This window comes from Lathyrus oleraceus, chromosome 6, assembly GCF_024323335.1.
Source record: "Lathyrus oleraceus cultivar Zhongwan6 chromosome 6, CAAS_Psat_ZW6_1.0, whole genome shotgun sequence".
Taxonomy (NCBI): Eukaryota; Viridiplantae; Streptophyta; class Magnoliopsida; order Fabales; family Fabaceae; genus Lathyrus; species Lathyrus oleraceus.
The window spans coordinates 315,192,553-315,217,203 of NC_066584.1; the positions used below are offsets into that span (position 1 = coordinate 315,192,553).

The 24,651-nt window shown below is 34.1% G+C and overlaps 2 protein-coding genes across 15 annotated transcripts in view; both read right to left on the reverse strand.

The window, feature by feature from the left end:
- Positions 1-16,378, reverse strand: part of LOC127098559 (myosin-9) — a 52,513-nt gene extending 36,135 nt beyond the window's left edge. For 12 of the 14 annotated variants that reach the window (XM_051037186.1, XM_051037184.1, XM_051037182.1 and 9 more), the window contains exons 1-13: positions 16,141-16,378; positions 14,728-14,856; positions 9,421-9,564; positions 9,191-9,336; positions 8,951-9,107; positions 8,766-8,824; positions 8,264-8,423; positions 8,040-8,189; positions 7,807-7,943; positions 7,581-7,727; positions 7,350-7,451; positions 7,146-7,203; positions 6,961-7,062 (exon numbers count right to left, since the gene is read on the reverse strand). In XM_051037186.1, the coding sequence (XP_050893143.1) occupies positions 6,961-7,062; positions 7,146-7,203; positions 7,350-7,451; positions 7,581-7,727; positions 7,807-7,943; positions 8,040-8,189; positions 8,264-8,423; positions 8,766-8,824; positions 8,951-9,107; positions 9,191-9,336; positions 9,421-9,564; positions 14,728-14,856; positions 16,141-16,143 (1,494 nt within the window). In that variant the 5' untranslated portion in view covers positions 16,144-16,378. Of the gene's footprint in view, positions 1-6,960; positions 7,063-7,145; positions 7,204-7,349; positions 7,452-7,580; positions 7,728-7,806; positions 7,944-8,039; positions 8,190-8,263; positions 8,424-8,765; positions 8,825-8,950; positions 9,108-9,190; positions 9,337-9,420; positions 9,565-9,646; positions 9,788-14,727; positions 14,857-16,140 lie in introns of those variants that run through there. The other 2 variants (XM_051037188.1, XM_051037187.1) reach the window with 2 other exon arrangements.
- A 6,191-nt stretch (positions 16,379-22,569) lies between these two features.
- On the reverse strand, positions 22,570-24,206 carry LOC127098563 (GRF1-interacting factor 1). The gene is made up of 4 exons (XM_051037191.1): positions 23,782-24,206; positions 23,607-23,683; positions 23,308-23,392; positions 22,570-23,165 (listed from the first exon to the last, which is right to left on the reverse strand). The coding sequence occupies exons 1-4, from the start codon at positions 23,863-23,865 to the stop codon at positions 22,791-22,793; spliced, it is 621 nt and encodes a 206-aa protein (XP_050893148.1). The 5' UTR covers positions 23,866-24,206; the 3' UTR covers positions 22,570-22,790.
- Positions 24,207-24,651: the final 445 nt, after the last annotated feature.

Consider the following 24,651-nt stretch of genomic DNA (forward strand, 5'->3'; position numbering starts at 1 on the left):
GTCTCTTCAACTCCTTACCACGCAAGATTTCCCCCTAATAATACCATTTGTCTCTTTAAAGTTTTATGTCAATACTAATGGTCTCTCCAGTTAATTTCCGCTGACAGAGAATGGGTGGAATATCTATGTGGTTTCCTCTAAATATACCATATTTCAACTTTAGTCCCAAAATATTTCTTCAAACATCTATCCTTCTAAAGTTTTCTGTCAACACTAATGTCTTTCCGGTTAACGGTTAACCATGAATGACGTGGCAATGCCACGTGGCATGATAGTGTGGCAAAGATGATGACATGGGGTACCATGTGGTAGTCTTAACTCTTTTATGTTAATAAATTAAATAGAGACGGATATTTTGTATTGGAGATAATAGGTAATTTAAAAAAATCCCTGTATCCGAGCCCATACCCACTTGGACACCAAAGTTAGGACCCGTACCAATGCCCTATGGGTTTTTAAGTACCCATACTCGTACCCCTTACCTGCATTCCTATGAAAAATAAATAGATTAATTATAAATATCATAGCATTTTAAGTTTTTAAAAATATAAAAAGTTTTCAAAAAATTGATTGTTGAAATAAACGAACACTTATATTAAATACGTAATGACTTAATATTGATATACATTTTAAAATTGATAGACATACATTTTTATATTGTTGTAAAATATTTTACTGATATATTAAAAAGTGATACTTACATGTTACATCTACATGCTTTAAATAAGAGAGAATAGAAAATCTAATGGGCTTTGACTAATGGGCCTCATTACTAATAGAAATAATTACTATTTACAATCTAATATTTACAACACTCCACCTCAAGCTGGTGAATGGATATCTATCATTCCCAGCTTGCAAGTAAGTTGCCTGAATCTTTTTGTTGGTAAGCCTTTTGTTAACACATCTGCCAGCTGATGCCCGGAAGGAACGTAAGATGTAGTTATCAGTCCACTATCCAACTTCTCTTTGATAAAATGTCGGTCAATCTCAATGTGTTTAGTCATGTCATGCTGAACAGGATTATGAGCAATACTAATAGCCGATTTATTGTCACAAAACAATTTCATAGGACCTTCACATTGTATCTTCAAGTCTTCTAGAATTTGTTTCATCCACAATAGCTCACAAATTCCTAGTGCCATAGCTCTAAATTCTGCCTCGGCGCTTGATCGAGCAACTACACTTTGCTTCTTACTCTTCCAAGCTACAAGGTTACCACACAAAAAAGTACAATAGTCTGACGTAGATCTTCTGTCACTCACTGATCCGGCATAATCCGCATCAGTGTAAGTCTCCATAGTTAGATTTCCACCTCTTTTAAACAAAAGTCCTCTCCCTGGAGTTGCTTTAAGATATTGTAGATCAAGCACATACTTCCTTTGAGAAATAAAGATGCCTTGCTTTGAGTAGGCTACCTCAATTCCCAAGAAATACTTGAGTTGTCCAAGGTCTTTCATCTCAAACTCTGCTGATAATTTCTCTTTGAGGAAATGTCTCTCAATCAAATCATCTCCTGTAACAATAATATTATCAACATACACAAGAAGTACAGTCAGTTTTCCTCCTTGTGAATGTTTAAAAAATAAAGTGTGGTCTCCTTGACTTTGCTTATAGCCCAAACACATCATTGCCTTTGTGAATCTTCCAAACCATGCCCGAGGGGACTGCTTTAGTCCATATAAGGCTTTCTTCAATCTGCACACCTTGTTAGCTCCATTTGTTATGCCAACACCTGGTGGAATCTCCATATACACTTCTTCCTCTAAGTCTCCATGCAAGAACGCATTTTTAACATCAAACTGTTGCAATTCCCATCCACATGAAGCAGCAGGAGATAGTAAAATTCGAACAGTATTCATCTTTGCCACTGGGGCAAATGTCTCCTCATAATCAATACCATACGTCTGAGTATAACCTTTTGCCACTAGTCTTGCTTTGTACCGATCAAGTGTACCATCAGATTTGTACTTTACAGTATAGATCCATCTGCATCCAACTGGACTTTTGTCTCTTTTCCTTTCAATAATCTCCCAAATACCATTTTTTTCAAGTGCTCTCATTTCCCCATCCATAGCTTGGACCCAATTTCTATTTTGCAATGCTTCTTCAACAGATGATGGGATTTTCACAAAATCAACAACTGCAATAAAACTTTGATATTGTGTGGAAAGATGTTTAGTGGAGACATATTGAGTGTTAGGGTGTCGATATAGGGAGGGACAAAATCTTTTATCCTTCCTCAAAGCAATGGGTAAATCAACTGGATTAGTGTCACAAGTATCAGAAATGGCACAATCATCACTAGAGGAATCATTTTCAGTACTTACCTCCGGTTCAGGCGATTGAATTTGTTTCTGGAAAAGGTCAGGTTTACTTCTTCTCTGATACACTAGAGTTGGTGTTGGAGGTGCTGATTCCTGTAAAACAGAAGGCCTTGAAGGACCAGGAACACTTACTGGCTCAGATTCATGTGTTGAACTAGGACTCAAACTCAAACTAGGTGACAACTCGGGTTCAAGAGAGGGAACACTGATAGGTGTTCTAGGGAGGCTAGGACCAAGGATCAGAAACTCGGACTCAGACTCTGACTCTGACTCTAAGTCACTTATGTTCTCCCCCCTGAGACTGAGAACGGGTGAAATATGACATATTTTCATGAAAGGTGACATCTTTGGAGACAAAGAATTTTCGACTCGGAGGATGATAACATTTGTACCCTCTTTTGTTGGGTGCATAACCCAGAAAGATACATCTGACAGCACGGGGATCCAATTTGTTGCGATATTGTTTGTGAACATGAACAAAAGCAACACAACCAAAAATGCGAGACTCAAGAGTGTGTAAGATAGGAGCGGATGGAAAACGTGAAAGCATAAATTGGGCAGGACTTTTATTACCTAACACTCGAGATGGGACCCGGTTAATCAGATAGGCAGCAGTAAGAATTGCCTCACCCCAATAAGAGGTAGGATCAGACATTTGAAAAAGGAGAGATCTAGCAACTTCAAGTAAATGACGATTTTTTCTTTCTGCGACACCGTTTTGTTGTGGGGTGTCAACACATGTGAATTCATGGAGAATACCATGTTTACTAGTGAAGTTGGAAAAGGTATGATTGACATATTCTTTACCATTGTCAGAACGAATTCTTTTTATGCCTTTCCCAAATTGTGTTTGTACCATATTATAAAATTGGATAAATATTTGTGGTACTTCGGATTTAGTATTCATCAAGAAAATCCAAGTTACCCGAGTACAATCATCAATAAATGAGACAAACCATTTTGCACCAAAAATATTAGAGGTAGGGGCAGGTCCCCAAACATCAGAATGAATCAAATCAAAAGGTTCATCACTTTTATTAAAACTGGAAGGAAAAGATACACGATTGTGTTTTGCCAACTGACAAACATCACACTTAAAAGACTCAATAGAATGGTGTAAGAACAACGACAGAAACATAGACTTAATTATATAAAATGGAGGATGACCGAGACGCTTGTGTTGAAGCCAAATTTGTGAGGCTGAAGAGGAAGACTGAGACTGGAAACAGGAGGACAACACCTTTGGATGGTCATCAGAGAAGTAGTATAACCCTTCCTTTTCCTTAGCAATTCCAATCGTCTGCCCCGTGGTAAGGTCCTGAAAAACACAATGGGACATAGAAAAAATTACTTTACAATTCAGATCACGGGTAAGCTTATGGATGGAAATTAAATTGTGGGAAAGTGTGGGAACATGAAGCACAGATTGCAACTGGAATGGAGGTTGCAAGTCAATATTTCCAGTGCCAACAACACAAGCATGAGAGCCATCAGCAACAGTGATATAAGGAATACTCGAAGGTGTGGTATAAGAGCATAATAATGTGGAATCAAATGTCATATGATTAGTAGCACCAGAGTCAAGAATCCACGCATTCTTAGGAATATTACCACAAACAGTAAGAGATCGGGAACACAAACTCTTACCAGTAACTGCTAGAGACCCAGAACCAGAAGGCTTACTCATGGAGTCAAGCATAGACTTCAACTGTTCCACATCATTCTGACTGAAGGAGGAAAGATCAGTTCCCCTCTTTTCAAAGCTTTCAGTATCCTGGACATGTGTAGCAACATGTGCCTGATACTGGTGCATGTTGCGAGAACCGCCACCTCGGCTAAGAACCTGCTCCTTCCCATGAAGTTTGAAACACCTATCCTTTGTATGCCCTGATCGGTTGCAATGCTCACAATAGAATTTGTCACGAACATTCTTGGATGATGATGGTGGTGGTCCTTGTCTTGTTGTTTTGCTAGCTACTAATGCTGACACATCCGGGGGCTGTTCATGAAGCATAGCTTGACGACGGGTTTCCTCACTACGGACACTGTAAAAAACTTCATTAAGATCAGGAAATTTTTCCTTACCCAAAATCTGCACCCGAATAGGGTCAAATTCAGCATTAAGGTCTGCTAGGAAATCAAAGATCCTATCCCGCTCAACAACAGTATTCAAGGTGGCAGTATCCTTGCTGCACTCCATCTTCAAATTCTGATACTGATCTAACTCAATCCAAAAACCATTGAGAACTCCAAAATACTCAGTGATCGAAAGATTTCCCTGCTTAGTGTTGAAGATTTTCCTCTTTAAATCATAACAAGCAGACATATCTGGTTTCATGGAATAACTGCGACGAAGATACTCCCAAACTGCCTTTGCACTTGAGAGATACATGCAATTTCTACTAATTTCTGGAGATATGGAGTTCCAAAGCCAAGTAATAATAGCAGAATCATCTTTATCCCAGGAAGGGAAGTTAGGAGCAGTAACCAGAGGAGGATTTCCTTCAATATGATCAAGCATGTCGCAACATTTTAGAGTGTGTCTGATGAACTGAGACCATTGAAAATAATTTTTGCCGGTAAGCCAATAACCTTTTTGAACGACAAAATCCTTAGCATTAAATGGGGCTGGTGGATTTGTGGGAGGTGGAGGTGGAGGTGGTTGATCGTTAATAATCTCAGCCATTGAAAGGACAATCGAGAGAAAACAAACCAAGAAACAGGATGGGTTAGGGTTTCAAAGATGAGTGAACAAAAACAAGAAGCACGATGTGCTACAACACAAAACAACAATGACCCAAACACCCAAAAACAACAACAAACTGCAGTAAAAAAAAAATACTCCGCTACAAGGCGACTAGGGTTTAGGCGGAAGCGAATCCCCCAAAATCGGGAGCTCTGATACCATGTTGTAAAATATTTTACTGATATATTAAAAAGTGATACTTACCTGTTACATCTACATGCTTTAAATAAGAGAGAATAGAAAACCTAATGGGCTTTGACTAATGGGCCTCATTACTAATAGAAATAATTACTATTTACAATCTAATATTTACAACATATATAATAATATAAATTAAAATACACAAATACATATTGTGTGAGTATGGGGCGGGGTGGGTACCAAGGTACTCATACCCACTTTTTTTTGCGAGTAAATACCCGAGCCCGTGCACGTATCCACTTTTGCGAGTTTTTATCCTACCCATTGTAAATAATTATACGGGTGCCCATTGGGGATGGGTCAAATTGTCATCCCTACTGTTATCTTTTATTCCTCAGCCTAAGGCTAGTTTATATAGTAAGAATACAATATACTTAATTTTCTCCTTAATGGAGAATAAAAGAAAATAAATGAAAATAAGTGGAAGGAATGTGCATAGATATCTATCATGCCCAACTTGTCTATCAAATGCTCAAATGTAGGTCTTGTCAAACTTTTGGTCAGGATATCTGCAGTTTGCTGACTTGAAGTCACGAAAGGTAGACATACGATTCCAGCATCTAACTTCTCTTTTATGAAGTGTCGAACAATCTCAATATGCTTGATTTTGTCATGTTAAACTGGATCATAAGTTATGCTACTAGCCGTTATACTGTTAGAGTACAATTCAATAGAAGTTCAATTTTCATCTTAAGTTCTTCTAGGACTCGAAGGATCCATAATCCTTCACAAATATCTTAAGACATAGCTCTAAACTCGGCTTCTACACTACTCCTTGTTTCTTGCTCCTCCATGTTACAAGATTACCCCAAACATAGGTACAATATCCAGAGGTTGATCTACTATCTGTGACTGAACCTACCCAATCAGCATCCGTGAAGATAGACACATTTATTTCACCAGTCTTCTTAAAAAATAATCTTTTTTCGGGATTTTTCTTCAAATATCTCAATATCCTATAGACTGCCTCAAGATGTTCCTCGAATGGAGAATGCATAAACTAACTTACTACATTAACTGAGAAAGCAATATCAGGCCGGATGTGTGACAAATAAATCAGTTTCCCAACCAATCTCTGATATTTTCCAGTATCAACAGGAACATAACCTTCTCCTCAAAGTTTAGCATTAGGATCCATATGAGTATCTGCAGGACGACATCCACTCATTCTTGTATCTTTCAATAAGTATAGAATGTATTTCTGTTGTGAAACCATAATACCATTCTTTAACTGAGCAACCTCCATACCTAGAAAATATCTCATGAATCCCAAGTCCTTGATTTTAAAGTGTACTGCCAAATTCTCTTTTACCCTTACCATTTCCACTGTATCGTCTCCAGTAAGGACAATATCATCAACATAACCAATCAGGACAACAACTTTTCCCTCGTGGGAGAACTTTGTGAACAAGGTGTGGTCAGCCTGTCCTTGTAGGCTGGTCACACAATTTCTCTCTCTTGTAACCAACTTTCATAAATGGAAAATCAATTACAACAGAAAATGATTACTCTCTCTACAGTTTCTATGAGAAACTAATATTAAGAGATACTAAGAAAAGACATTAATCTTAGGAGATAATTCAAGATATTAAAGATCTTTTTCATATATTTTAACAAAGAATTCCAAATCAAAATGAATTAGGTATGCTCAATGCCTTAGAGAAAGTGAAAAGGGAGAAAGAAAACCTTTTCAATAAGGTCCAAAACATCTTGGTTGTCCTCAAATTCAATGTAGCTCCAATCGATCTGCTCCTTTGTATATTCTTCTTGTTCCGTTTTGAACATGTGCTGAAATTCGTCATCAAAAAACCATATTAAATATGGAAATGAAAAAAAGAACTTGAAGTGCATAATTTAGTCTGAAACTCTGCCTGATTGAAGTGTTGCTGCAACTTTTCATTTGTGAAATTAATGCAGAACTGCTCAAAACTGCAGAGCATGACAAACTGAAAATAAGTTACAAAACAATGAAATTTGAAAACAAGCATATGTGGATGCTTTCATTATCTTCAGTAATGCAATCTTGTGGATGTACTTTTACAGATTGTATTCATACTTCTAAACTATAATAGTACCTGTTCAATTTGAAGCTTTCAAAACCATAGATATCAAGGACCCCGATCAAACATTTAGAATTGGGATCTTGTCCGATTGATTTATTGATCTTGTCCACCAGCCTACAGCACACACAAATGCAGCATGAATCAAAATCAGAACCCTGTATCCTTATCTTCAGTACTTTTTGTACTAATTAGATGATATAGAGGTTTAAAGAAATCGGTCAGTTCCCATTTCCAATATCCTACCAATCAAATAGCCGAGAATAAATTGTTTTTGCCAGTCCATCTCTACTGACTGTAGCACTTCCCGGATCAAGGCTCCGCTTTATAACTTCTTCTGGAGTGATCATGAGACGCTTACATAATGCATCTTCCAAGGCATCAGCATCACACCTGATTCAATGTTGACAATCATATTGAAAGGCGGTTGAATATCATATGGACAGAAGTAATAATAAGAAAGCATCCATACCTCAGAAGTTCAGCAGCTGTTTTCAAGTGGAATTTGGCTTTGTCGTCTTTTGGAATAGATGAGTCAATTTCCTTTCCTTTGGCAAAATCAATATTACCCAGATGAAGAATTGCAGCAACAACTCTGAAAATGGCTTCCTGAAAAAAGACAGCACAGGAAAGAAAAAAACAAAAAAGCAATCATTCTATATTCTCGCAAGAACAAAGCTAAATTCATGCGTGTGAAAGAAATACCTGATCTTTTTTACTTATTCCAACAATGCCCATAGCTCTACAGGTGGCAAGATACTCATGAGCATCATTTACATCAGCCAGTTCATAGCATTGTGACTGATTAAGGTAGTGAAACAATTTCGGATTTCCTAGTTTGTATTTTTCAATTTCCTGTTGGCAAAACTTACAATGAGTTTACATTATTGAATGAATCAACAAGAAGTACATTGTAGACGCAGAGCTACCTCCTGTGGTGCGGCACAAAGAAGATAAAAGCAGTGATAGTTTCGCTCAGGATCATTAACTTGACAGACCCGAGATCTCTCTAGAAGGTATGTTCGGATGGCTGCTCCTGATATTCTTCCACTCTTGTCAAATTGGATCTCAACAAATTTACCAAAACGACTGCATCATTAAGAACTTAGATAATAGCTTAGACACAAACAAATAGCATGTATCCGTTTATGATGGCAAAAACATTTCCTTTTCTTGAAAGACAATATGATAAAATTATTCAAAAGTCATCATACGAACTGTCCATACTAACATCAAACTACCTTTTGGAAATATGAATGGAGTGAAATGAAACAAACTGAAGACCAAGTTAATTTATAATATCAGACTATCAAGAAATCCTTTATCATCCATTTATCAAAAGGACAGACAAAAAAGTTAGGTTATATGTACCAGACAATCACAAACTAAAACTGATGGAATCCTTATGGCCTAGATATAAGAAAGTCCCACCTGGAATTGTTATTCCTGACAGTTTTAGCATTGCCAAATGCTTCCAGAACTGGATTTGACTGCATTCAAATTTAAAATCCTTTATAAATTACACCCAAAGTAAAGAAAATGTTATTTATAAAAAGAAAACAATAATATATATTTTGTTATGAGTTTAATTATGAGTGTCATTATTTGAATCATACTTCAAGAACTTGTTGCTCAACTGTTCTGCCGTCAGTTACAGCTCTACCACCTAAGAAAGCCAGGAATTGCATAAGCAGTTTTGTAGTTTCCGTTTTACCAGCTCCACTTTCCCCACTGACCAGAATGGAATTGCTTTTCCCTTCATTAACCATTGCCCTGATATTAATATATTCATCAATTAATATTTGCTTCAATGGTAGAAATGAGATTTGAATCATAATAAAAAATCCTAAGCTTACCTATATGCAACACCAGCAATTGCAAATACATGAGGGCTTAATTCTCCAAGTGGCACTCCCTTGTATTGTTGCATCATTTGTGCACCATAAATATGAGGCAGTTTTTGAAATGGGTTTATTGCAATCAAAACATTTCCTGTATAAGTCTGCCATAGAAATAAAGAATATAGGTAACAACTTCTTATTGATAAACTCCTGGATCTTATCGCATCAAAGGGAAGAAGCCTTACATATATTTTATTCAATTCATATCTAGCCTTTAAGTTCTGCAGGACTCCAGGCTCATGCAAATAGGACAGTTTAGTCATATCATCCACTCCACCAGGAAGAGCTTCCATATCCTTGGGAAATATTTTCGATAAATTTGCAACAACCTTGAAATAGACAAAATAGTAGTACATGTTATAGAATTCAGATGTAATATTTGGCTTGATAAATTACTGCAATACTTTTCACCTTTACCAGTCGGCAATGCAAGCGTGAGAAAGAACTAGTACTACACCAAGCAATGGAGAAATAATTATATTTCCCTAGCGTAGATTTCAGCTAGTAAATAAAAAGCAGGAATATACAAGACATGGATAAAGTGGCAAATATAGTTAATTAATTTTTCCGTAGAGAATAGTGAGCCTCTGAATACTGAGGTGGGAAGGTCAACAGTGAAAGAAATAAAGAATGTTGGCTTGTGCATCTCTTCCCTAGTCCCTTTTGGGTGTTTCTTTTCCCCTTATTTACTCTTTCCATGATAAACTTGAAACTCAGATACTGTTGACTTGCGTTGTCTTTTTTACTTGGCTGTGGAAGCATTTATTAAGTATAAACCTAGGTTGATCATGAGGAAGATATGGGGCCTAATTAATTTTGTTTTTTAGAAATAAATTATATAGACAAAAAAAAACATTGTTTCAAGATGAAGAAAAAGGAAGGGCCCAAGGCTCCCTTCAGTAGCATTTTTCCGTTCCTAAAGGAGAGTTAAATCGTCCACACCAATATTAGTCTATCTATAGAACTTTAATTGGAGTTGGACCAAAAAACTTCAATTCTTCCATGAATTTTTTGATCCATAATACTTCACAAAAACCATGGGCCACAGATCGGAATTCAGTTTCTGCACTGCTCCTGGCTACAACATTTTGTTTTTTGCTCCTCCGTGTAACTAGATTTCCACCTACAAAAGTACAGTATCCTGAGGTAGACCTTCTATCATTTATATTACCTACCCAATCAGCATCTGTATAGGCTTCAACCTGTATATGTCCTCTATTTTTGAATATCAACCCCTTTCTTGGAGTACCTTTCAAATATCTTAATATTCGGAAAATAGCTTCAAAGTGGGTTGTCCCTGGTGCATGCATAAGTTGGCTTATTACACTCACTGCAAAGGCTATATCTGGCCTTGTATGTGACAGATAAATTAGTCTTCCAGCCAATCGTTAATAACGTTCTCTATCTACTATTTCATCTTCAGCAACTGACTTTAGTTTCACATTGGGATCCATTGGTGTTTCTACTGCTTTTATCCCTGTCATCCCTGTTTCTGCGAGTAAATCGAGTATATACTTGCGCTGGTTGAGAAAAATTCCTTCTTTAGATCTTGCGAACCCCATCCCAAGAAAGTATTTTAACTTTCCAAGATCCTTGATATCGAACTCAGCCTCAAGTCTTCTCTTCAGATCACTAATTGCTTTGACGTCATCTCCTGTAATAATAATGTCATCAACATACACTATTAAGATAACATACACTATTAAAATAGCAATTTTACCTTCACATGAGTGTTTAAAGAACATAGTGTGATCTGCTTGACTTTGGATGAAGCCATGTCTCTTAACAACACTTTCAAATCTCTCAAACCAGACCCTTGGCGGTTGTTTCAATCCATATAAGGATTTTCTCAATCTGCATACTTTGTTTCTTCCAAGATTATTTTCAAATCCAGGAGGTAAACTCATATATACTTCTTCATGTAATTCACCATTTAAGAAGGCATTTTTAACTGCAAGAGAAAGAAGAATTCTGATAGAATTGGTCTTAGCAACCGGGGTAAAAGTCTCTTGGTAATTAATACCATGAGTTTGAGTAAATCCTTTTGCTACTAATCTCGTTTTGTATCTTTCCACACTTCCATCAGCCTTGCATTTCACTATAAAGACCCACTTACACCCTACTGCCTTTTTATCTTGTGGTAGATCAGTGATACTCCAAGTGTTATTTTTGTTTAGAGCATCCATCTCTTCTTTCACCTTCCAATTCGGATCACTTAATGCTTCCTGAATAGTTCTGGGCACAAACAAATTAGAAATCCTAAACACATATGCCTTGTGGGTGTGTGATAGATTGTCATATGACAAGAAATTAGACATAGGATGTTTAGTGCACATACGAGAACCTTTCCTCTCAGCAATTGTGACATCGAGGTCAGGAATATTTTTTCTCACAGAAATTGGAAAATTAATATCAGGAAAAGACAAACCAGATAAATCATTGGAGGAGTAAGAAGGACTATCATCCTTAATCAGTGTTTCTTCCCCTGTTTCAGATTCTATTATCTTAGCACTTGGGTGATTTGTAGTCACAATATCATCTAAGGCATGCAAAGTTTCCCAAAAATTATCTTCTTTATTATTACATTGACTCTCCCCTGAAGAGAATTTTTAAAAAAAGGTTGAGTTTCAACAAAGTGAACATCCATGCTTTCAAAAAAATTCTTTGTAATTGAGTTAAAACATTTGTATCCCTTTTTATTGGATGCATAGCCAAGAAAAACACATTTTTCGACTTTAGGATCCAACTTAGAACGAAAAACATTGGGGATGTAAACATAACAGAGACAACCAAAAACTTTAAGGGGAAGATCCGTAATAATACGGGATGTAGGAAAATTGTTTTGTAACACTTGTACAGGACTTTCATATTGTAACACCCGAGATGGCATTCGATTGATGAGGTGACAAGCAGTTAATAAAACATTTCCCCAAAGATACTTAGGTACATTCATAGAAAACATAATAGCTCTAGTAACTTTGAGGAGATGTCTATTTTTTCTTTCGGCAATACCGTTTTGTTGCGGAGTATCGCGACAAGTGGATTGATGAATTATCCCCTTAGTTACAAGGAATGTACTTAAATATTTGTTGAAATATTCAGTGCCATTGTCAGACCTTAGAATGTCAATCTTGGTTTGAAATTGATTGTTAATCATGTTAAAAAAATCTTGAAATCTTTGTTCAACTTATGATTTCTTTTCCATGAGATAAACCCAACACAGTCGTGTATGATCATCAATAAATGTCACAAACCATTTTTTTACCAGACATAGTTTTAATTTTTGAAGGACCCCAAACATCACTGTGAATTAAATAAAAAGGTTTGGAAGCAGAATAGGCTTTTAATTTAAAAGACACACGATGATCTTTAGCTAAGTGACAAGCTTCACAACGAAATTGTGAGGAATTTATTTCTTTGGGAAAAACAGGAAATAAATGCTTAAGATATGAAAAACTAGGGTGGCCTAATCTTTTATGCCACAACATAACTTGATTTGAAACAGGAGATGAGTTTGTACTGTTTGAACCGAAAAACGTTGTATTGCCAAACTGAATTCCATCAAGGTAGTATAGTCCATTCATCTCTCTAGCAGTTCCAATCGTCTTCCCCGAGTTCTGGTTCTGAAAAACACAAATAGAAGGACGAAAAAGAACAGAACAATTAGTGTCCTTAGACAATTTATGAACAGATAGAAGTTTACAAGCGAATTTAGGAACATGTAAAACAGATTGCAAAGTGATTTGCTCTGAAATCTTCATGCTGCCTTTGCTTGCAATACTTGAATAACTACCATTAGTTATCCTAACTTTTTCAAAACCTGAACTAGGAAAATAGGAATTGAATAGATGAGAGCAATTAGTCATGTGTTCAAATGCCCCTGAATCTATTATCCAAGGGTTAGAGTGGTTGTGGGAAGATAGTGCCCAAGAATCCTTACCTGTTTGTGCCACAGTTCCAGTAGGAATATTAAGAGATGAATTGAACTTTAGAAACTTAAGAAGGTTATCCATTTGCTCATTCGTACATGGAGACGAATCAGCCTCATTGGCCATAGGCATAGGACGGTCACCAAACTTGCCAGCCTTGCCTTGGTTTGGTCGTCCATGTAGTTTATAGCAAGTTTCCCGAGTGTGGCGATTGTGCCCACAGTAATCACAAAATAAATAAGTCTTGTCTCCACCTCATTGATTAGGAAGTGGTTTACGATTGACATGGGGAATTGCCAAGGCAGATCCTTCAACTGGTGGAGGGGCAGCTGCTGTATTTTTGCCAAGCATCACTTGCCGACGACTCTCTTCGCGACGTACTTCTGAAAAAACTTCACCAATTGGAGGGATAGGATTTCTGCCTAGAATTCGGCCACGAACCTCATCAAAATCAACATTTAGACTTGCAAGGAACTTGAAAACACGACTAACATCCACCATCTTCTTGTAATGTTTGCTATCGGCAGGTGGTATCCACTCACACTCGTTGAAAAGGTCCAAATCTTGCTACATACGTTTGAGACAATTGAAGTATTTGGTGACTGAATCTTCACCTTACCGAATTTCTCCCAATTTGAGAGTTAATTTGTAGATTTGGGATTGATTTTCCAAATCAGAGTACATTTGGGAGACACCTTCCCAAAGTTCTTTTGCAGTATCATAATAGAGATAATTTGCACCTATCTCTTCATCCATGGAGTTGACTAACCATGTCATAACCATGGAGTTTTCAGCATCCCATATATCATAATCTGCACATGCCTTGTCTGGTTGTTTTTTGTCGCCGGTGATGTAGTCAATCTTTCCTCTCCCCCTGAGATACATACGAACGGATTGCGACTATCAAAGATAATTAGCACCGTTCAGCCGAATTGTTGTGATCTGAACATGGTGGTTTTCATGGTACGTCCGGACTAATTTAGGTGTTTTAGGTTCGGGTGAGGAATGTTTGGGTGAAAGTGAGGACTCGGTATCAGACATTGTGTGGGATGGAAAAAAAAAGGACAAACAAAGCGGAAGCAAAAACAAAAAACCCTAAAGGGGTAACATAGTACAGAAATATGTTTTTTTATTTTGTATATTCTGTAACACAGTACATATGAGATATTTATAGAATATGAATTACACTAGAAAATAGGGGTAATTATTCTCCCTATAAATGTTAATCCTAAATAAGGTAAGAATAGAATGATACAGTTAATTATTATTTAATTACAATTTAAATCCAGCCATAATGAGTTGTACCACATAATCTGTTTTGATTTTGTGCTAATATTCAACACTATCTTTTTTTTTTTTTTACGAAGTGTTGTCATACAATATGCCTATTTGAAATACTTAGCCAGTCAGCGCAACATAAATTGACTGCAGAATGCAAGCCTGATTTAACAAGATTATCATTGACTAAAATCTGCAATAAGCCTACAGATGTTTCTTAAATAAATTGGTCCTCAAAAAGGCAGGAAATATAAACAGGAACCATGTTACTGGCAACCTACAAACCTTTTTTCCATCGGAAGTTTCTATTTCAGCATCCTTTCCGTTGATTTTTAATACCTGTCCGTCAATCCAAGCTACCTCTGGGTCTTCAATCCAGACATGAGAACCCACAATAATATTTTCCGGAGTCCCCTGCAGATGGAGATGAAGAATCATTATTTTTTTCCATTACAATTTGTTTTAAGATCTCACTTAAGTTCTAGATATTGATTTTTACACCACTTTGTCAGCAAGAAAAGCTAACAAAAAGTTTAGACATGTTTATCACATGTTGAGCATCTGAAAGATTAATAACTTCCAAACTAAAGTAAAATATGTACAAAATATGCCTTGTATTGTCTGCTTTCTGATTAGAAAGGACCCTTACACTGAAGTCAAAACAAAAAATATGAGAATCTTATACCACAGTTCCTACAAACAGTGAAGCCTGATAATAACCAACTGGAAACAACATTGAAAGAAAAGTCAGTTGTATCACAATTTACCAGCAGTGTGATAAGATGCTTATTTCGCAATCCATCCCTTACTGCATATTATTGGGATATAATTTGAGTTTTTCTATCTTAAAAAACCAACAAATATCTATGCACTAACACCGCAAATCAGAACCCCTACTCTAACAATGCTAATCAAAAGTGGGAGTTCGTGTTTCAAATAAAAATCACCACGGGCCACAATTTGGAATCTTGAAGTCAATGTTATTTAGAATCTTACTGTCCCAACTAAATCAATATCTCTTCTACGTATCACTAAAAGAAAAAGAAAAGTATGTGAAAAAAACCTTTTCCTGTAATTATGTATGTACATCCACTTCATACAAAAGCAAATGTGATTTGTCTACTTTGCAAGGAACCATTGGAATGATTCATAATTCATCACTTTCTTTTTTGTTTCTAATTTTGGGGCATCATCATCCTCTAGCACTACTACGTGTATGTTTTGTAAAATCGATTCCCGATAAAAGTGAGTTGATCATAAAGTAATTTATGTTTGAATAACTAAGCAAAATTTAGTTGAATAGTAAACTTCAATGTAAAATTACGTTTAAACTTAAAAGCTACAAATTCTAACTTTAAGTAGAATGTAGAATCCAGAAGACGAAATCAATTTTAATTTAGAAGAAACAAACCCCTCAAAATCATTCCAAAATCAATTGTACACCTCTACAGTTGTTTTTACCTCTTTCCAAAAGCTAAACCAAACATATGGAAATTCCAAACAATGCACATTGATCATGGAGGATCAGCATTTCAAAGAACCGCATAAATCTAAAGTTAAGACAAACTCTTCAATGGTAGATAATCTCCTAATTAACACCTTAAGAAATTCATAGTTCGATTCATCATTGACATAATCAATTTGAATCAAAGAAAGCAAAAGGAAAACGCATTGAAATTGAAAATTAGGGTACGGTACCATTGTAGAGGTCTAAGTTGAAAGGTTCATGAATTGAAGAATGAACTAGTTAGGAATTTGATCGGTAAACGCCATTTTTGATGAATTTTTTGAGAGAAATGAAAGTGAATGTGGATGGAGGTGCAGTAGCTCCGTGACGTGAAGGGACATTCTTCAACTTCGGCACCTTCTTCTTCTTCCCTTTGCTTTCGCGCCATCTCGTGGCTACTATTAACCCAATTTCTCACTTTTTTTTTTACAAAAATGAATTATTTCGCACTCTTTTATTATGAATAAATACTTAGTTCTTAAATTTTCATTTTTTAATTTGTTACATATTTCAAATAATAGAACCTTATTTCATTGTATTTAATTAATCCAAATATTTCTTTAAAGTAACATTAGACAACATCATTAAAACCTGACACGTTTAATCTAGTACATTTAACAATATATGTAGATTTTGCAATATGTGTGTTTCACATAAATATATTTATTTCTTTTCAAAAAAATTTAGGGAGAAAAAACGGTTTGCAATTTACATTAAAAATTTGACCAAAGATGCTATTTGAATAGTTGTATTATATAGATGATTTCAGATAAACAATTTAAAAAATGGATTAAATTGAAACACACCGACACTGTAAAGAGATTTTATACGGTCAGTTAATCCTAGACGTTGGATATTAAAATAAATTTGACTTTTATTTTAAAAATATATAAAGTAACGTAAACAGTGTAAATTTTTTTAATGAATTATTTAAAAAATATATAAAGTAATAAAACATAAAATAATTTGTAATGAATTATTTATTAAATTAAATGGATCGAGGTTAGAATCGTGAACGAAATCACTTTTCTTAAAAATATTTCAAATAGTCTCAAATATATTAGAGTTAGAACGCAAGAATATTCGGGATAATTCAGTTTATAATTGAGTTTGCACAAAACTGATAAAAACTCAAATGTAGGGAAGAGTGTCTAGAATTTTAGTGAAGAGAATGTACTTTTTTTTTAATCCGGAATGAAGTATTTATAGGTCATATTGATGTTGTTTTACAAGTTTGAGTCCCTTAATTAAACAACTTTCTTTTAACATAAGTTACATGCTTTTATCAAAAGTTACATACTTTTTACTGAAAGTTACATTGTTTCGTACACATCAACATTTTCAAGAGTTGTATATTTTCTTTATGCAACATTTCACAAAGTATTGCCTATTTTCGAATTCAAACTTACTGCAACATTTCACAAGTGTTGTCTATTTCTGAATGCAAACCTAATGCAACACTTCACAAGTTTCCTATTTCTAAATTCAAAAATTAACCTTCACTTTCGTATTTTCTTGTCATTTTGAAACACACTCGAATTATTAATTGTTAATAATTTACAACATAACCACTTGTTCTAATAATGACAAGATCAATTTCAAAAAAAAACAATGAATGTTAATATACTTATGTATCTTTCGATTTTAAACTTAATTTTAGTAAGGACAACACAAAGTCTAGTCGGAATGTTAGGTAGCAATGATTTTAAATTATTATTCCTTGTGATTAGACCGGTGTTACTTTAAACGCATTCTTTAATAGTTCTTCGCCTACATTTCTCGCATAACACTTATTTATGACCATATGTTTTCCTGTTTCATGAATTTTTCGTGAGAGAAACTCCAGTTCTCTCTTTAAGACGACACCATCTCGAAATTCATATAGGTGAAGTTCACTTTGTATCCTTTCCATGAGACACATATCCTCGATATTGAACTTCATTAACGATTTGAAAAAACTCAACCCTCAATTTGTAATACTCAACGTGATTATATAATATCGCATAAACATCCAAATCAACGGCTTGTTGTTACCCATTGAATCTTAGGTTACAGTTTTCTTAACTTCATATTAGGTTGCTACCATTGTTGGAACTCGTATTTAAGGAGTTTCAGTCACATACCTCTCGAGGTAGTCTTTACTAAATCTCAGGTCAATGGTTTAGTAAATGGATCAAGCAAATTATAGCTCAATCATATATGTGAATGAAATTATTATATCCTTAATCATTTTTCTCACAAAAGAATGTCTAAGTCTTACTTGTCTAGACTTTTCTTTATACACCTTTTGTATGCTTTAGGTAAAATGGTTTGACTACTATAATGTATCAACACCTCTGAAATACTGTCTTTAGCCAACGAAACTTTCAACAAAAGGTCCCTCAACCATTCAACTTCTTCACCAGCAAAAGCAAAAACCTTGAACTCTGATTCTATGGTTGAGAGAGTGATCCAAATTTGTTTCTTGTTTTTCCAAGAAATTGCACCTCCAACTAGTGTAAATATTCACCCCAAATACAAATTTATAATATTCAACACTCGATATCCAACTCGCATCGGTATATCATTCTAATATGGCAGGAAATCTACCATAATGGAGACCAAGATTTTTGGTTTTCATAAGATAGCCGAAAATCCTAATGATGGTCTTCCAGTGCTCCCCATTTGGATTGCTAGTAAAATTTATTCATTTTACTAATTGCAAATGCTATGTCGGATTTAGTACATTGCATGCACTTTCATATTTCAATTGAGACATAACTCTTCCATCATTCTTTTAAAGTTTGACACTAGGATTGAGTGGAGTACTCACTTTCTTGAAATAAAAGTGTTTGAACTTATCAAGTACTTTATCAACATAATGTGTTTGAATAAGTTCATAACCCCCGTTATTCCTCTTTACTTTGATCCCCAAAAGTGTGTCAATCAGTCCAAGATCATTCATCTTGAATGTGGGAATTAGAGACCTCTTTGTTTCTAAAATTCCATTCATCTCATTGTTAATGATCAATATGTAATCAACATAGAGACAAAGGAACATCACAATGTTCTCACACAAATTTGTGTACAAACACTTGTCATGAGAATTAAAAGAAGAAAGATTCTAGATAATCATGCATGACGATGCAATAAGGTTTTTAGGTGAAGTGAAAGATAAAATTATGAACAAAGCAGTATGATATAAATTGCAATGAGCACGTTGGTCATGCTCACTTATCTCAAATCTTCACTTGAATTTCTATGTTCAACCTTCTTGATCAACTTCATCATTGATGCGCATGACATCTTTAAAATCCTTTTATTCTTTAATAATCATTATTTTCATCAAAATTGAACTCGATATAGGATATATTCTTCACAATCTCCCTCTTTTGATGATGACAAACTCTTTGACTTTATGTTTTGAAAATGATTGAAAAGTATCCCCCTAAGTTGTGTGTCTCTCCTTAATTGGTGAATCTTGCAACGACATAGTGAAACTTTTGATGTCATTGTTTTAGTGCTTCTTTTAATCCATGCAAGGATTTGTCAGTTTTCATGTCTTTTGTTCATTACTAAGAAGCACATAACCTTTCAGTTTCTCCATGTAAATTTCCTCATCGACATCTACATTTTGGAATATTGTTTTGACATCCATTTGATGAATTATAATGTCATGCAAAGAAACTAATGCAAAACAATACTTATAATTGTCCTCGTCCTTGCTAGTGATGCATATGTGTTAAAATAATCAACACATTCCTTTTGTCTAAAATCCTTGGCTACAAATCCAACCTTATAGGGTTTAGTGTATTGTTACTGTGATACTTCATTCTAAACACCCACTTGCATCCAATGGATCTTGATCTTTTAGGTAGATCGACAAGTTCTCAAGCGTGGCTTGACATTATTAAATCCATTTTGTCTTGGATAACATCATTTCAAAAGGATTAGTCTTTTGAAGTTACTACTTATAAATCTTAGGATTATCTTCCACTTGAAGAATAATATGAACCTTATGAGCATAATTCTCTACTATTTTCTTCTATTAGATAAAAAAATAAGTCGAGAATCAATTTTGTTCGGTCTTAGATCTCTTGCTTATTATAGTTTAGGGTTGTTTTTCGATAATCAGTGACAAACTTTTGGTTTGTGTGTCAACAATCCATGGAGAACCTTCCTCATGAGGTTCTTCATTTATGGGAATCTCAAATTCCTTATCCTCCATGATAATGTTCTCAAAATTTTACATCTCATAATTCAATAGTTATATTATATTTCAAATTCAAAAGTTTATATAAGTCATTATCTATTTATGGGTGATCTTTATATGTCTTGTAATAATAAGTCTAATTGAACACAAACATCACATAAAATCCAAATCAAAACTCAATATATTGCAAATCCAAGTCATTACCATACAAATTTTTTATTCCGTATATTGCAACTAGTTTTCTATGTTTTATATATATATATATATATATTATATAATATATATATATATTATATATATATAATATATATTATATATATATATTATATATATATAACGACATTTTCAAAATATACGCTACTGTTTAAGCTACAATATGATATATTTTTATTTGTTTTGTTTTGTGTACAACAAAACAACCTCATATCATAGTTGTATATATGTTGATAAAAATAAAACAGCCACAGTTCGATCTATATGAACCAATTTATATAAACCACGCATATATAATATTACAGCAGATATTGGATTTAAATGATCTTAAATGATATAATCAAATTTGCACGATGATAAGTTTAATGGCATAACATATTTATTTATTCATTTTTTAAATGTATATGTTCCCTTTAGACACAAGACATATTCACCAACGATATCCACTATTTAAGACAACATTTAATTCCAAATTTATCGCAATTAACATCTTCTAGCATATTTATTGTTTCGAACTTAATATCCATAATGACGATTTGATATGAATTATTAGTAAAATTGAATATGTAACTTGATATTATGATTTTTGTAATACATTAATTTTTATGAGAAATAATAAAAATATATCAGAAAATTATGATATAAATTAGAATATATCTATGACACAATAGTTTATCTTTTGATGCTTGAAAATGGAGTCTTGATTATCATTATTTGATATACTTTTAGGATTGATAGTAAAATTAATTTTAATCCAATGAATCGATATTAGGATCGTGAACGAAGTTGGTTTTTTTTTAAAATATTTCAAGCACCCTCAAATATCTTAGAATCGGAATACATGAATACTCAGGATAATTTAATCTATAATCGAATTTATACAAGACTGATAAAAACTCGAATGTACGAAAGAGTATTTGAAATTTTAGAGAAGAGTATATACGTTTTTATTATGTTTTTTCGAATTCAGAATAAAGTATTTATAAAGCATATTCATGTTATTTCAAATGATTATAATTATTGGTGAAACAACTTTTTCTTTATCAAAATTTACCTGTTTTTATTAAAAAAATTGTATATCTCATTAAAAATTATATATTTTTATCAAAAGTTACATTGTTTTTTCTACAATAACTTTTTTTAAAAGTTACATATTTTTATTCTGCAACACTTCACGAAATATTATTTATTTTTGAATTCAAATTTACTATTATTTATTTTTGAATTCAAAAATCAATCTTCACTTATATACTTTCTTCTCATTTTAAAAGAGATTCAAAAATACATTTTAGAACATCCTTAAGATTATTAATAGTTAATACATAAAAAAACCATAAAAATAGTTTAAAACTTTTTTTTCATTGTAATATGTTGGATTACTAGGAGAGGGCTATTTGTCATTTGTGTAAAATGTATTCACTTTGTCAATACTATCCTCATTCATAAAAATATTGAGCTTTCAACCATATTAACGTTTTTTCCTAACACAACTCTATTTATTTTAGATTTTTAACGATTAATTAATAAATCATATACTCAAGAATATACTAAAAAAATAATATTAATAAATAAATAAATAAAACTGAGTTAAAAAAAGTAAAGATAAACTAGGAGCATGAATGTAAGATAGACAATTAATGAATTTAATGGACATACTCCAAAATAGTTTCACAGTTATAGCTTATAAAAAATCATCCGTCTAGAATCATCAGATTTTCAGCCTAAATTTATTTTTCACTTATATCACTTATTTTCATAATTAATGCAGTTAAAACATTGCAATGTTTGTTTTAGTAAGGATGAAAAATAATATATTTGTCTTATACATAGTACATGACACTAGTGAGAGTATCATCGATTAAAAAAAGGGAATAAACATGTTTTATACGAAATTGAAAAGGAAACAAAAAGGGAAATTAAAATGGACCACAGAACCCTTACACAAAAATCAAATAAGTATTATTAGGGACCACTGTTAAACAAACATGAAAGTTGAAACAAAACATGGACCACTATTAAACACTATATAGATTAAATAACCTACTCAAATAGAACCAAGAACCCCAATTAATCATTAAACAATTTGTATACAAACAACACAAAACAGATAAAATTCTTAGACAAACCTACATCGTAAATTGAAACCTAAATCATACAACACACGTCACGAGGCAGATGAACATGCATGCATAGGAAATAGAACACCAATTGAAAATGAAACCAAAACCACAACATAGTACAGAAAGAAAAATTGTTAACCTTTACACAAGAAAACACAACATGCATAAAGTTACTAGTACTAGTACACACTAACATAGCAATGTTTTGAAACATTGTCTTTTAATTAAAAACATAAAACAAACTAAACATAACATCTTAACTTAACCTTCATTAATTGCCTAATAATCCTCCTATAACTAAAAGGCATTTACCTAATTAATTCCCATCCCCAGAAGATTTCAGGTAAAGCGTTTCTCCGCCGTCGCCGGAGTGACCACTAGAGCTTCCACCGCGGCCATCAGCCGTACTTCCAATGTCTTGCTTACCGCCACCACTCAAACCGTCCCCGGTCGAGACGCGGCCGAAGTCGGGAAAACCTCCTACATTAGTCCCTTCACTATGCATCATGTGAAGACCTTGAGTTCCACTGGAATTCATGCCAAGCTGGCTTTGCAAAGCATGTTGCTGTTGAAGTTGTTGAGCATACAGTAGAGAAGAACGCGCAGCCATCAGTTGCTGCTGTGTCATCTGTTGAGCTTGTTGAGCCTGCATGTAGTGTCCTCCCTGCTGCATCATTCCACTTGAAGGATACTGCAATTTTATTTATTTTAAAATCAAAATGGAAGCAATCATTGTTGTTTGGTTAAGTGCTTTATTAGTGACCACATGTACTTGTATCAATATTATGGAAATAGCCAGGTATGTATGTATATATGTATGTATATGTATGTACCTGACCAGACATGGTAGGTGGTTGGGGTTGAGAATCAGCTATTGCAGCTAGGTACATGAGATTTCTCTGAAGCCTTGATTGGTTCCTGAAATTATAGCAAAAATCATTGTTATGTTTAGGGAAAAATCCAAGATTTTGATTTCTATAAAACCTCCCTCCCCCACACACAAGTAAAGTTATTATGCTAAAACTTGAAGATCCACTTTCCAAAAAGGCTTGTCCTAAAGTTGTAGGAGTAACTTTGTCAACGATTATATAGAACTGTCAAAATCATTTTCTTAGAAAAAGTCAGTTCTTACTCGGCACATTCGGTGAGTTTGCCAGAGTTCTGGCTTTCGACGATCTTGAGAATCAGGGACTTGTTCTCGTCCAGGTACTGTTTGAAAAAAAGAGAAAAGCAAAAAAGTGAAGAAAAGTGCCATAGGGGTGACAGAGAAAGAGAAAGAGTAACCAATGGAGTTTGAACAGAAGAACCTGTTGAATATGATCAGTGGTGACGTTGTTGGGATAGTAAGCTGCCATCATAGGCTGCATCTGCATCAGGTGCTGCTGCTGCATTTTTCAAATATCAGTGAATCCAAACAAAGGTGAGAGCCTGTGAGTGACCTGAGAGAGAGCAGGAAACAGAACACAACACAACACTCTGTGAAACAGAGGACTCTGTTTTTATCTGTCCGGATGAATGATGATGATACTAAACTACACTGTTATTAGTTGTAAATCAGAGACAATAGAGAGAGAGAAAATAGGAAGAGTGGTTTGAGGCGGTGAAGAGAGAAGAAACTCTTTCTTATCTGCAATGGCAATGAAGTGTGCCTCTACAAGTAGAAGAACTAGAAGGAGCTGCGTGTCTTTTTCTCTCTCCAAATTCCCAAAACTGTCCAACTCACGTGATACCCTCGTCATGGATGCATACCATTTGCTTGTCGTTTTTTATTGGAAAATGCTTAAAACTTGTTATTATTTTATTTTTAATTTCAAAATTGTTGATTCGTTAGTAATGTTTGTTATATTCATGTATTCAGATCATATGGATTTTAAGTTTTGTGATTTTTATTTTATAAAAATCAAAATCTATATTAATAGGATTTTAATTAAATACGGAATCATTATAATTATAAGAATAATAGATACAAGACCACTTCGATTCAAAATTGTCTTTGCTCAGTATTGACAAACAGATAGACTCTTACTATGGAGTTGTATACAAGAGTTACACAATGTGATTATCCCAATCGTTAAGATTAATTCAATGACCTCTTTTATTTCAGAAGCACTCACCATGAATGGTGTGATTTTGTATAATGGGAAATGATGTCGAATTTACAAAGTATAATTGATTTT